This window comes from Monodon monoceros, unplaced genomic scaffold (assembly GCF_005190385.1).
Source record: "Monodon monoceros isolate NGI ecotype Baffin Bay Population unplaced genomic scaffold, NGI_Narwhal_1 Super_Scaffold_7, whole genome shotgun sequence".
NCBI classification, from domain to species: Eukaryota; Metazoa; Chordata; class Mammalia; order Artiodactyla; family Monodontidae; genus Monodon; species Monodon monoceros.
Window position 1 is genome coordinate 53,147,265 of NW_021703784.1, and position 15,135 is coordinate 53,162,399.

The 15,135-nt window shown below is 38.2% G+C and overlaps 1 protein-coding gene across 4 annotated transcripts in view; it reads left to right on the forward strand.

Moving 5' to 3' along the window:
- The window catches only part of CLNS1A (chloride nucleotide-sensitive channel 1A), a 33,769-nt gene that overhangs the window by 13,438 nt on the left and 5,196 nt on the right, over positions 1–15,135 (forward strand). For 2 of the 4 annotated variants that reach the window (XM_029207952.1, XM_029207953.1), the window contains 2 exons: positions 2,939–3,028; positions 5,463–6,737. In XM_029207952.1, coding sequence (XP_029063785.1) covers positions 2,939–3,006 — 68 coding nt within the window. In that variant the 3' untranslated portion in view covers positions 3,007–3,028; positions 5,463–6,737. Of the gene's footprint in view, positions 1–2,938; positions 3,029–5,462; positions 6,738–15,135 lie in introns of those variants that run through there. The other 2 variants (XR_003791441.1, XM_029207951.1) reach the window with 2 other exon arrangements.

The window sequence follows — 15,135 nt, forward strand, 5'->3', positions numbered from 1 at the left end:
CCTCAGTCATTCCTTCCTCCAGCTCACTGTGCCATATTAATCTTCTGAGAACACTCTGTGTCCTCCCTGTATAAGGATGTCCCCTCAGTGATTGTCTGATACTCACCATATGAAGTTCAAACTCTTCTCTCTGACTCTGAAGAGACAGCTGTGTCTCCGCCCCACTTGTCTCCAGTCTCGTTCCTACTACGCTCAATAAAACGTTTAGATAGTGCTCTTATTTGCCAGGTCCTGATTTAAGCACATTATATGTATTTGCTCATTGAATCCTTCCAAGAACCCTCTGGTAGATGCTGTTATGATCCCCATTTTACAGATGAAGAAACTGAGGCACAGAAAGGTCACATAACTTGATTGAGGGCAAATAGCTAGTAAGTGGTAAGAGGATTAAATGCACTAATATGCAAAAACAATATGCCAGGCACTGTTGTGAGCATTTCTTGCATCTTATATGTATTCATTTCAGTATTTTATGTTGCTGCAGAATCTTAATACTTCTAATTTTAGTGATGGAGAATGTTCTTAAAGAGGGTTACCATAGTTTTTCTTTTATTGGTACATTTAAGTTTCTCTCATAATGTTGTGATCAGTATCTCCATGCACATAGCATTCTGACCTGGGGGTCCTGAAGTTCTGGGATATTTAATTTGGAAAAACTTAGGCTGTGGGTCACACTGTTTTTCCTTATGTCTCCTCTCCATTTTAAGCCCTAGGTGGTGAGCCTCTAACACAGGCTTTAGGGTGAGATGGCTCAGGTGATTTCTAGTGCTCTGCCAAACTCTTAGCTGAAAGAATTCAAGATATTTTTTTATTATAATGATTAACTGAAGAGTACCCTTGGACATTGAAAAACCTTTCATCACTGAAGATTCTTTGTTGTTTTTAATTGTAAAATTCCTTATTTGATGCTTTGTAGTAAGTGATTTTAAGGTCACAAACACTTGTTGCTAAAGGGAGATTTTTGGACTTGTATTCCTAAGCCTCATTAGCGTATGGAGACTTGCCTATATATAAAACTTCTTCAGCCTGTACCATTCTCTATCTTCTAAAGTCCTGGGTACCCATATCACTCTTTTGCCATTTATTTGTTTATTTGACTTGTGCATTTTCTTTTTTTACATTTATTTTTAAAATAAAAATTGTATATATTCAAGGTATACAACGTGATGTTTAGATATATACATGGTGAGATTTCTACTGCTGGCATTTCAGTGCTTTGTGTGTTTATTTATGTAAGAGGTGTTTGTTGAGCTACAGTGCCAGGTACAGAGAATACAGGAGTGCTCAAGAGAGATGCGGTTATATCTGTCAATGACAATCTAGTGGAGAGAAAAATAAATTAACTAATTAGGTAGTTATAGTACATTGTGATACAGCATTGAGATATAGGCGAGACTTGAGGAAGTGTGGAATCAGAGACTGGGCCTGTCACTCAGCTTGGATAGTCAGGGAGAGAGTCAAACTTCATGGAGTAAGTGACATTTAAGCCAGAATCTAAAGATGAATAAAAATGAACCAAGTGAAGAGGGATTGCATACAGTTTGGGGAGAGAGGCAGGAAAAGGATCAGTCATGTGCAAAGGTCCAAGAGACCATTTAGCTTTGGGGAACTGAAAGTTCACATGTCTGGAACTCTGAGTGTGAAGGGTAGTTATTATAGCAACAGATAAAGGTGGAGTAGTGAACTGGGCTGTATATTAAAGGAACTTGAAAGCTGTGTTAACGAATTTCAACTTACGCGTAGGTCATTGGGAAACCATTGAAGAATTTTAGTTTGATTAATATTTCAGAAGATGACTCTGGCTATGATAACAAAAAATTAATTGCAGAGGGAAATACTAGAGGAAAGAAGAGAAACCCTGTTAAGTACTTTATGATTTAAATTAGATAAGAGATAGTGACCTAAATTACGGAGTGGCAGTGCGTGTCAAAAGACAACAGATTCGAGAGATATTTAAGAGAGAGAAGCAACAGAAGTTAGAGACATGGTAGGGGTTTCTGGGTTAGGCAGGTAAAAGGTATCCTTCTGCAAAACTCTTTGGAGAGAGAAGCATTTTCTACGTGGAAAGATGATGCGTTAATTTTTTTTTTTTTTTTTTTTTGCGTTACGCGGACCTCTCACTGTTGTGGCCTCTCCCGTTGTGGAGCACAGGCTCCAGACGCGCAGGCTCAGCGGCCATGGCTCACGGGCCCAGCCGCTCCGCGGCATGTGGGATCTTCCCAGACCGGGGCACGAACCCGTGTCCCCTGTATCGGCAGGCGGACTCTCAACCACTGCGCCACCAGGGAAGCCCATGAGTTAATTTTAGATAAGTGTTGTTTTTGCATGCCCTGCTGGATATCAAGGTGGTGGTGTGCCAGTGGGCTGCAGGCAGAAGCCAGTTTGTGGTGGGCTAAAGAGTTGAGGGGTGAGTGGGAAGTGAAGAAGTGGAGAAAGCAGCGTTAGGCAACTCTTTCCAGAGGGCCTTTTTTTTTCTTGTCCTCCCCCCTCCTTTTTTTTCAATGAGGTAAGAAAAAGAGATAAGTAAGAACCTCGCTCTACTTATTTAGTCTCTCCTGAATTATGTTGTAAGCTTATGAAGATAGGACTTCATATCATAAAAAAAAGTCACACAGTAAACACCTAGCACTGTTCTGTGAAGAGAGAACAATGGATGCTTACTGCATTTGAAAGTCCCTACCTAGTGTTCTTTCAGTGTTCAGGTTGAGAATTGCGAAGTAAATGTTAAATATATAGACTAATTTTAACTTGGCCTAAATCCACAGGTGGCATTTTTCTTTCTGTTTGTTCCTTGGTACTTTTAATTTTCAAAAGAGAAAGAAACTGCAACTCCTACAAGCAGGGGGCACTAGCTTCCTTCTGGTCTAACTATGAGCTGAATCTTTACCTATCTGAAGTGCTTAGTAGACTGTTGCTCAGTGGTTAATTTTTTCTTCAGATGGGATGGAGGTAGATGCTACACCAACAGTTGCTGGACAGTTTGAGGATGCAGATGTTGATCACTGAAAATGATTGATGTTGCTTTAGGGTGAGTAGTTTATTTTCTCCCTTGTCACTGAACATGAAAATCATGTGAAATAATTGATTTTTATTTTCATAATTGAGGAGAACTCCATAAAATTAGCAGTTGTGGAAAAATGTTAGTTATTCATTTATGAAATTATTTAAAATCGTGTAGGTTTTTTCCCTAAGAAATCAAGATCTGCCAACATGGTGATGTTCAGGTTAACATTTATTGAGCACTTATTACGTGCTAAGCACTATGCTAGGCATTGAGAGTACATGGAAGAATAAGACATACCCATCTTCAGTGAATCAGGAGAAGGACATTACCCTTTGTTCAGAAACAGAGATCTCCCTGGTTGGCTCAGGTGGGAACAGCAGAGCCTGAGGTCATGTCCTGCTCTGCTCAGTCACCTTTTCCCACTTGTGATGTTTGAAACCTTAACATACTCATCAAAAAACACAAAGCAGAGATTTGCTGCAACTCACTACTTTTCATTTGAGGGAGGAAGTAGAAGTCATTCCAATCTGAGTTTAAGCCTTGAATCATAATCTTGTATCAGTTTCCCTCGTTTTGAATATAATGGAGGACCAAGGTCGTGGGCACTTCAGTGTTAAAGGCTGATTTGCCAAACCATATCAAGTCCACGTACAGTTGCCCCAAAGCTGTCACTTCCCAAGTTGCTTCATTCCTGCTTTTCTTGACGGACATGAGTTCACTGCCAATTTTCTCTCCTCTGACACATTCTCATGAGCTTTGCCTGAAGTTTGTTCCTGACTGTTTACTTGTTACATGCTACTCTGAGAAATAAATTGTCCTTTGTCAGTTTGAGTATCTCAACTGTATGTTAACTACTAGCTGAAGGTCATGTAGCTAGTTTATATCATACTGAGCTAGGATTAGTAATTAGCAGTCCTTCCTTTAAAAACTCTTAAGATCAGGAATACCCTGGCAGTCCAGCAGTTGGGGCTCTGTGTTTTCACTGCTGAGAGCCTGGGTTTGATCCCTGGTCCGGGAACTAAGATCCCACAAGCTGTACAGCGTGGCCAAAAAAAAAAAAAAAAAACTGTTAAGATTTTTACATTGTTAAATTGTTGTTCCACTGTCCCCTTTACAACGTCCTTCTACTGCTGACCTTATAGCATTTTCTTGAATACTAGCTGTTTTCCATTCTTTGAGTACTTATACCCAGGTCCTTTGTTTTATTAAAGCATATAGTAATAACGTGGCAAGATTTATGTATTTTTGGCTTGAGTTTTATACCATTGTCAGTCATCCAATTAGGTTGTAAGATCCCTTGTTTTTCAAGTTCCATTTACCTTCCAGATTATTGCCACTGTGAATATAACATCGCTTCTTATAGTAACCATGAATTGTGATAATGGAACTCTGCCTTCCTCTTAGATGCCAGTGGAACTATTAGAAAATAATCTTAAGAGTTCTGTGATTTAATATCTCTTTCTTTAAATATTTATTTCCACAACATTTACTTCTGTCATTGGTAGCCATATAGTCTAAAATCAGCAATGTCTCCTCTGCAGTTAGCTAAAATTATGTGTTCACGTTGCTGAAGCTCTGTTAACGTTAATTTTCAGATCTCACAGTTCCAGATGTCAGTATTTCACTATTCTGCTTCATGGGAAATCTTCTAGTACCAATATAAGTCTTCTTCCCTATTTCTCAGATTCTTATTTATTACATTCTTTATAGCATGTGGATTTTTTCAGTAAGTTTTATTGAAACTGGAAAACAGATTTTTTGATCTGGCTTTAACATATTTCTTCTTGAAAACAGACTATTCAGAGAACACCAACTGCTCTACTAATAAGATTGAGAAACTTATTCGGTATGTCACTAATGGTTACACAAATGGGACGTTACAGCGTTTTCCTGGCGAGAATTCTTAGGATTCTTTGTAATGCAATTTTATGGTGAAATAACTGTAAAATAGCCCAAACTTTCTAATGAGCTGATGATTTGTTTTCCGTTCATTTTGTGCTACAGCTGGAGCAGAGAGATACTTTATTCATAAAGTTTATATAAATTCTTCATCTGGATAATTGACCTCAATTCCAAACAATGTCTGTAAATTTTTAATCATTTAAAATAACATTTGCTTTTGAGGAGTGAACAAGGAATAATTAGAGTGTGTATGCAGCTATTAAAAATTTCAAGATAATGGAGCTAGGACCTCTCAATGCATGAGATAGGGTGGAGGGGAAGGCACATGAATAGTGGAATCACAACTCTACCACGTACCAGCTGTGTGCCTTTGGACAGGTGTATAACTTCTCTAATTCTCAGTTACCTCTTCCGAAAAATGAGGATGATAGTAAATACCTGGCAGGATTGTTGCAAAGACTGAGATATAATATATCTAAGTCCCTGGCACTCTTGACTAGGCATTTAATAAATTAGGTATTATTATTATAAACACTGTAAACCTTTTGTTTTTCAGATTCTGCTCATAACCTTAGGAGAGAACTTGGTGCCTCTTCCACTGTGGAGTGGGTATTGATGAAAGTCTTTTTCCTTCTCCAAAACTTACCTGAACCAGTTCTTTCTTGAGACAGATTATACTGAGACAAGTTGTCGCCAGCACAAGAAACTATGACCTTTATTAACAAAGGTGAATTAACTTAACCAAGAGGGTATTTGTAGTTTATCATTTACTCCAAAACTTTGTGTCTAGGTGTACCCTCTGTAGGCTTATAATTCCTGCCTTCACTATATGCATCCTCATAACCTAGCAGCACTACATGGTGGAAATGCACTGGCACTTGAAGGTGTAGGTAGACTGCAGGTAGACTGGGAAAGAGAGGGGCTGAATACAAGATATACACCTTAGGGCCTAAGAATACCCTTACTCCTTAAAAAAAGAAAAACAGAGATCTCAGATAAATCCTGGCCTATGCACAGTCTCCGCAGGGTTAAAGGTCTTTTTCTTTTTACTAATTGGGAACCCAGATTAATTAACTCTAGGGAGCCTCTTCAGAAACAGCCCAGCCACACATACTACCACTAACACAAGTGCTTTTGCCTAGCCTTTGCTCCTTTCACCATGTTTCACCAGTCTGTTCTCTTATAACCTCTTAGGTTATATCCTTTCATTCCCAACCTCTTAGGTCAGTTTCTGTAAAAGAACAAGTGAAATTGGGGTGAAGTTCTCAAAGTACTTCAGATAATTGTTTTGTCTTTGTAATAGCTTAACAAATAAATCTAGGTTTTCTATATTATTGTGCTCTTATCCTTTTTTTTTTAATTCATTTTTATTGGAGTATGGTTGCTTTACAATGTTGTGTTAGCCTCCACTGCATAACAGAATGAATCGGCCATACACATACAGATATCCCCTCCCTTTTGGACTTCCCTCCCATTTTCATTCTTGCCTAAAACCATTAATGAGAAACATTTCTTAAAAAATTAGTGTTGGCAAAAACTGAGAATCTTGTTGGTCTTATTGTTGTTTGACTTTTGTTGAGAACATGAACATGAAATAAGTAAGAAAATGTATAGTTAGAGCTTCAGGCAGAGTTTAGTAGGACAAGGTCATAACACGTTTCAAAGGGATTTCTGCTTCCACTTGAATCAGGAGTAATTTCTCAGGGCATACTTTTCAACTCTCAATTTTCTGTTTTCACAGACACCTGGGTAGTTATCAGACTGATTTGTAATTACAGGTTTATACTTGGACTTTTTTTTTTTTTTTTTGCGGTATGCAGGCCTCTCACTGTTGTGGCCTCTCCCGTTGCGGAGCACAGACTCCGGACGCGCAGGCTCAGCGGCCATGGCTCACGGGCCCAGCCGCTCCGCGGCATGTGGGATCTTCCCGGACTGGGGCACGAACCCGTGTCCCCTGCATCGGCAGGTGGACTCTCAACCACTGTGCCACCAGGGAAGCCCCTATGCTCGGACTTTATGACCTTAAAAATAGGTTAGGAAAGCTATTCACAGTTACTTGCCTAATTAGTGACTAGTGTGTCACCACTAAGCCCAGTGTTCTTTTCAGCACTTTTACTTGGTTTCCCTCATCTTGCATGGTAGACTGAAAAAAACGAATATTCTTTTTCCTGACCAGACTCTCATAAATACTGAATTTGTTACAACAAGCGAAGATAAAGGCCGCTTGGAAATGGGAACTGAAATTTACTGAGACCCTGTCTGTACTGTTCTGGGTTCTTTACATGCATTATGCATATAATATTCTTAACCACCTTATGAGTATAGGTGCTTTTATGATCCCACTTTAGAGATGAGGAAACTGAGTTATACAGGGAGAGGTAAAGTAACGCTTGAGGTCACATAGATAGGGAGCTGTGATTTTTAAGCCTGTGCTCCCAAATACCATTCAGCCTTACCATCTACCAGCAGCTGAAAGGAAGCACATTTTCTTTTTACTGCAGGGTTTTCAGTGTTAAAATTTCAATAGACAGCACAGGAAGTTCCCAAATTTCTCTGCTACCAATCTCAGCAGCACTCATAATTCTATGCTAGACGTTTATCCATTCTTCAGTAAGCAGTCTGGGTATTCTTATGGGCTAATCTTAGCAATTCTATTTGAATTCCTTTTTAAAGTCATGTTTACATACTTGTAATCATGACTTTTAGTGAAACATAAAGTGCTCTTTGATAACATATCAACAAAATGTTGAGATTCTGTGCACTGTGTTTCCTGTAGGCACTGCTGCGGTCAGCCTGGTATTGTGGATAATGCAGTCAGCTAAGATGCAGGAGACCAAGCATCTAGTTCTGACTTGGCAGACAAGATATTTAACCTCTCTGGACCTACTTCCTCATCTTTGTAAAATGAGAGGACTAGACTTTCAAAGTCTAAATGACTTTAAAAGAGTCAACTGTAACATTCTGTAATGGTAGACAGGTGTACCCATAGCTTTGAGAAAATAAGAGAAAGAAGAAAAGATCAGGTCATACTTTTTAAAAATAAAATTCATAATGATCAGCAAGCCAACATTTCTTGATTCTATTTGAACTTAATTTTAGGGTTGCTGGAATTGTTTTGTTTACTGTTTCTTGGTGTAGAGGAAATTTTAAGAAAAGACATAGACATTCTTGCCCCATAGCTAGGGTTAGTGGTCGTCTGATCTAGGTTCTATTGTTTAAAAATGTATTCATTAAAATATCCCAGTGGATTTCTGCCTCCCTCAGGTCCCTTCGTCAGATATTACTTTTCAGATAGGCTTGTTTAAATGTTGATTGTGTATTTTGAGACCTTGTTGGGATCTTGCCGGTATTGTTAAAGATGAGGGATTATGCACAGATGATCATAGTATATAGCCCTTTATTTTTAGAAGACAAGTGTGATTACTCATTGTTCAGAGAAATTTTAGATAAAATTTTATTTATCTGCAGGATTTCAGATAGAATCACTATATAGTTAATTGTCATACAAATCATATTTTTAAAGTATTTCTAGAATGGGTGAATCTTCATCTGGTACCCATCTTCTGTGGCTAGTAGATAGTAATTAAAATCTGAGAAAATCTCTTATGAGGATTCTGATAGAATTATTGCCATCCCTTGACAAAGAAGCTGAAATTGAAAAATACTTTCACTAGCGTCTCGCTTTGTCGGCTCATATCTACGTAAATAAAATCAATATCTAATGTCAGGGACTTAATAACTTCAGATGAGAAATCAGGACAACTTTGGGGAGAGCAGTGAACTTAGAATTGTTGTTTTTAGCACCATTTTAAGAAGATAAAATAGAAATACATAACTTGGATGAGAAGGCTAATAAATAAAAGTGTATACAGGCGAATTCTTCTTAGGATTTTATTTTTGGATTATTTTGAAGATTGTATGAATCACTAACAACAGTGTCTAGAAGATGATGCAATAAATGTTAATTATTACCAATAGTAGTTAATTCTATAACAGAAAGAAGCAGCTACAAATGTAATGTTAACTCAGCTCTTAGAATACATCTGAGATGCCTGATATTTAAAATTCCACTGAGCAATTAAAACAGATGTGATAAAATTATGCATTTTTCTCGAAGGACCTTCAGGCCTTCACTGCAGGTCTCTACCCTTGCTCTACAAACAGGTCCAATGGACTTGCTCATCTAGTTTCTAGGCATGTAACAGGTTAGAAAAGGAGAAAAGGGGTGGTTGCCTCAGGCATATTAATAGCAGCAGTAAACAGCTGACAGAATTATGAAGAAAAGCAAATATGTATTACCCCAAAATATAGCAGTCTAAGCCTTCACAGCGTGTAATGCAAATATGAGAGTAGTGTAGCAATTTATGTTCATAAAAGTATGACCAAAATTATCAGCCTAAATTCTGGTTGTAAATATCCAAATCTGGATAATTTAAGCAGAAAAAAAAAAAAAGGCAAAAAACAGGCTATCTGGTAGCTCACAAAATGGACATGAAAGCTGAAATAAACCAGGCTCAGAAAAAGGTTAGGAACTAGGATTGGTTTACATAAGATGTTGTGATTCCTCTGGGTGTTAGACTGATTGAATTGCTTCTGTGTCTTTGAGTCACCACAGGGTCCTGGTTGGCACTGTGTGTGTTGCCAGAAGACAGGACTATCTGGCCCTTTCAGCTTCTGTAGTGGAAGGGCACTGCCCCTGCCCAGATTCTCACAGTGGTGGATTATCCCAAATAGAAAGGATGCTTGGATGCTGGCTTGCAAAATTTACAGCTGTCTACTGCATCCCCAAACCTTAAAAAACAAACAAACAGAAACAACAACAAAAACTATAAATTGGGGTTGTATATAATTAAAGTTAAGAAAGGTTTTTATAGAAACTGAGGGACGTACTATTGATATTTGTCAAAGCTTAAAATGCTCATGAGAGACCCAGAGACTTCACTTAAAGGAATTTATCTAAAAGGTAAATTTGCACATTAGGAAAAGTCATAAGCGCAAGGATATTAATTGCAACTTTATTTGTAAAAGACTGAAAACAACCTCAATGTCTATAGTTAAGCCTGGGTCAATTATTTACAGTACCTCTGTACAGTGGAAAACTGTATCCCTTAAAAAGAATTGGTTAGAGGGAAGAGATATGGGAACATATGTATATGTATAACTGATTCACTTTGTTATAAAGCAGAAACTCACACCATTGTAAAGAAATTATACTCCAATAAAGATGTTAAAAAAAAAAAAGGTTAGATACTATGTACCAATAATGAATAAGCTCCAAGATACATTAGATTAAAAAACAAGACACAGAGATATTTGTATAGAAGAAAGGGGGCTGGAGGTTACAATGGGGATTATACGTATCATGTGCATATACATGATGCATAAGAAAGTTGTTTGGGGGAGAAGTAGGGGACTGGGGTAGGAGGGAGACGAGTTTTTTTTCCGCGTTCATGGGTTGAATTGTGTCCCCTCAAAACGATATGTTGAAGTCGTGACCTCCAGCATCTCAGAATGTGACTTTATTTGGACATAGGGTCTTTACGGAGGTGATCAAGTTAAATTGAAGTCACTAGGATGGGCCCTAATATAATATTTACTGGTGTCCTTATCAGAAGGGAGAATTTGGACACAGAGACAGACATGGCAGAGGGAAAGCCATGTGAAGATGGGGGATTGTAGTGATGCATGTACAAGCAGAGGAATGCCTGAGGCTACCAGAAGCTAGGAGAGAGGTCTGGAACAGATGCTTCCCTAGTGCCTTTAAGAGGGATCATGGCTCTGCTGACACCTTGCTTGGACTTCTGACCTCCAGAACTGAGAATAAATTTCTGTAATTCTAAACGACCTAGTTTATGGTACTTTGTTATGGTGGTACTAGAAAACTAACACATCTCCTGCATGGTCGTAATTTTTATCTGAGGAATAGGGATCTGGGCTATATATCGTAGTTTAGAGTTTCAAAGAATTAAAAAATTTACAATTATCATTCATTGTTTAAATGCAAAACTCTGCAGGTAAAGGAAAAGTTGGTTATCGTTACCTAACTTTATAAATAATTTGTGTTCTGAAATATTTTGGGCATATTAAAAAGATTAACCTAGAGAATATTATGCTTAGTGGAATAAGTCAGAAAAAGACATACTATATGATATCGCTTATATGTGGAATCTAAAAATAATACAAATGAATGTATATGCGAAACAGAAACAGACTCACAGATATAGAAAACAAACTTGTGATTACCAAAGGGGAGGGAGAAGTAAGGGAGGGACAAATTAGGGGTATGAGATTAACAGATGCAAACTATTATGTAAAAAGTAAACGGGCAACAAGGATATATTGTGTAGCACAGGAAATTACAGTCATTATCTTGTAATAACTTATAATGGAGTAAAATCCGCAAAAATACTGAGTCACTATGCTATACACTTGAAAATAATGTAATATTGTAACTCAACTATACTTCAGTTAAAAAAAAAATACTAATGTAACACATACCCATATACCCATATGCAGCTAAGAAATAAAATTGTACAAATACAGTTGAAGCTCCCTTTGTATTCCCCAGATCCCAGTCCCCTTCCTCCTCTTCAGAAGTAACCACCATCCCAGATTTGGTATTGATCATAACTATGTATGTGTTTGTATTTTTGCTAAATGTATATGTATGCTATAAACACTATATAGTATTGGGTTGCATGTTTTTTTTTAACTTTTATTAATTGAATCTGCTTTTCCTACTTAAGCACTTTGTTTACTTTTTTTAAGATTTAAAATTTTAATTATTTATTTATTTTGGCCGTATTAGGTACTTTCTTGCTGCGTGCAGGCTTTCTTTGCTTGTGGCAAGCAGAGGCTATTCTTTGTTGCGGTGCACAGGCTTCTCTTTGCGGTGGCTTCTCTTGTTGTGGAGCACGGGCTCTAGGCGCGCGGGCTTCAGTAGTTGTGGCACATGAACTCAGTAGTTGTGGCTCGCAGGCTCTAGAGCACAGGCTCAGTAGTTGTGGTGCACGGGCTTAGTTGCTCCGTGGCATGTGGGGTCCTTCTGGACCAGGGCTCTAACCCATGTCCCCTGCATTGGCAGGCGGATTCTTAACCCACTGTGCCACCAGGGAAGCCCCACTTATGTAAATCTTAAAGTTTGCTAGATTTTGCTAAACTGTTCTCCAAAACGATTGTAGCTATTTACAGTTCCACCATTAGGGAATAATGCTTCTCTATATCCACATCAATTTTTGATATTTCCAGACTCCTGAATTTCTGCCAACCTGATGAATATGGAAGTAGAATTTCATCAGGATTGTAATTTCCATGTTCCTGATTATTAGTGAGATTGAACACCTTCCTGCTTTGTATATTTGACTTTTCCATATTTTTTGCCCAGTTTTAAGTTATTTTTTTCTTACTGATCTGTCCTTTATATATTCTAGATTCCAGTCTCCTAGTCTGTGACTTGTCTTTTCATTTTGTTTACAGTGTCTTTTAAAAGCAGGAAGTTGTGGAATCCTGTGTGCTTTTAGAAGCTAGGAATTATTCCTTATGTAGGATGCTTTAAAGTGTGGTTATTCTAGCCCTAGCATTCTTATACAGTTTTGCTACAGTGTGTTTTTAAATAATGTGAACTAGCTCACAAATGATTGCTAAGTAGGGCAGTGATGTCCGTATAACCCAGAAATCACACTGGTTCATGTGCAGTTTTTCCCAACACATTAATATTTTGCACCAACAGTTGCGTACAGTTTTGTAATAGTTAAATCGAAGAATATATGCCTTTAAGTCTGAAATAGAGAGCTGTTGCATGATTTGATTGTTTTAATAGGATCACTCTGGTAATAGAAACAGGAAGTTATTGCAATAATCTGGACAGGAGTAAGTAGATGGAGGCTTGACCAAACTATGCTAGTAGGCCATAATGAAAAGTATGAAAGCCTACTACCCTAGAAAAACACATGTACACAAGAAGACATGCACAAGAATGTTTATCACATGCATTGATTTAATAGTAAGTACAAATACCATCAAGAGAATGGATAAACTATGCAGTTTGAATTAACTAGAGCTGCATGTATTAACTTGAGTTATATGTTAGACAACCAAGTATAGAGTTACATTTACAGATGGATATGAGTCTGGAGTTCAGGACAGTTGTACAAGCTGGAGACAGAAATTTGGCAGTTACTAGGATATAGTTGCCATAAAGCCACAAGACTGGATAAAATTACCAAGGGAGTAAGTATAAATAGAAAAGAGCTCAGAGGACTGAGCCCTGGGAAACTCTATCATTTAGTTTGGGGAAAGGAGGAAGAATAAACTGAGAAGGCAATAATTTTCTGGAAGTGAAGTGATTCAAGAGGAGAAAGCAATAAATTGTATCAAATGCTGCTGATAGGTAAGAAGTATGAGAACTTGATTTAACAGCATGGAAGTCATTGATGGCCTTGGCAGGAATTTCAGTGGAATGGTAGAGTTGAAGGGCTGACTAGAATGCTTCAAGAAAAAATGGGAAGAAGAAAACTGAAGAACTTCTTCAGACTCCCACCATCACATCTGCTTAACCAACTCTTCTTGTGCCCATATATTCTTACCTTTTCTCCTGTTACTATGAATGATCTGTCTGTGCTTCTAGCTAAGGCCAGCCCCTTCAGTTGTGCACTTGCTTCCATCTTTGCTAGCCAATTAAAAACTATGGACCTGGGAAATCTCCCCTCCCTTTCCTACATCATTATTTTCTCTACTGCATCATTCCCCTCAGCATGTAAACATGCTGATGTCTTTCCCACCTTAAAAAAGGAAATTCTTTCTTGACCCAATTTCCCCCACATGTTCTTTGCTTACAGCAAAAGTCTTTGAAAGAACTGTCCTACTGCTATCTCCAGTTTTTCTTCTATTTCATGTTTGGGTGCAGGCATGGAATAAGCAGACAGTTGGATTTAATCAAATTGTGGTTAAGCCATGTGAGTATGATGAGATAAAGGAACAAGGGAGTTAAGATTCTATGCAAGAGTGTAATTTAAGCTGCTGAAGGAGACGAGAGTAATTGAGAGGGGAGAAAGATGTGAAAACGTGGTGGTATCGGTGGACAGAAGTTCCCCATGGGGGTTCAGAGGATCATTGGAGATGAGATAGTAGGGCGAGTGAGCTGGAGAGAGGGGTTAGTGGTTGGGGAATGAGGTATTTGAGATCAGAGAAGAGTTTGAGTTATTGGTAATGACAAGCTCAAGGTTATGACCAAAGTTGTAGTTGAGGCAGAAGAGAAGGGAAAAATTATTGAAGAGCCTTTCAAGTTCAGCCAATGAACAGGGAGGCCAAGATATTGGAAGGATCGTCTTTGTAAGTATTGAAATCACCAACAAATACAGCTGGAGTAGTGGTGTGGAGAGTGAGAGTGAGACAGGAACTAAATTCCTAAAGGATCAAGAGGGAATTGAGGGGACTGTACAGTAGATAACTGCAATAAGAAGTACCCAGGTAGAAGGTGGCATGGTCTGATGACATGTTTTTAATGGGGGGAGCAGAGAATAGATGAGGAGAAAGGGACCTGTTCCATCTCCAGGCCCAGTGGTATCAAGAGGTGTGATAGAGAAAACAGCTAAGCTACCATTTGAGAGGGCTGCAGGGGAAGCCATGTCATCAGAAGTCACAACCTCTAATTCTGACAAGTGCAGTTTAGAGGGCTGGGCATTTTCACAAATTAATACTCAATTTTCTTAAACCACAGTCTCATGATAAAGAGACATGAATAAAAAAAAATTCCTATAAGAAAAACAGCCATGAAATAATAAGTGAAATTCAGCTTCATGTTTGGAAGAGACATAGGGAGTGGCAAAGGGACTATTTTAAAGGGACCAGTCATTTTGTGTGCTTGTAATAGCAGAAGTCAGGCCTAATATTGACTGATCTTTTGATTTTTTTCAAGAGAAGCTAGAACTATGGATTTTTGTGTGGTTTAAAAGCTTAAAATAACTAGCTTGTTATTTTGTTTTAAATACTGTGCAGGCCAAATAAAACAAGTCAGAGACTGCATTTAGCCATTGTTGCAATTTTATGAACTCTGCTTTTTAAAATAGAAAATACTACGGTATGTATTCCTAAGTTCAAGAGTCAAAGTCCATGACTGTCACACTGGCTGCCTTGTTGGGTAGCCTGCAGCAGTCTGGTTCAGTCTGCAGGTGTAAAGGGAGTGACTATCACAGGCTGATCACCAAGCAGCACTTAGATCACCTGGCAGT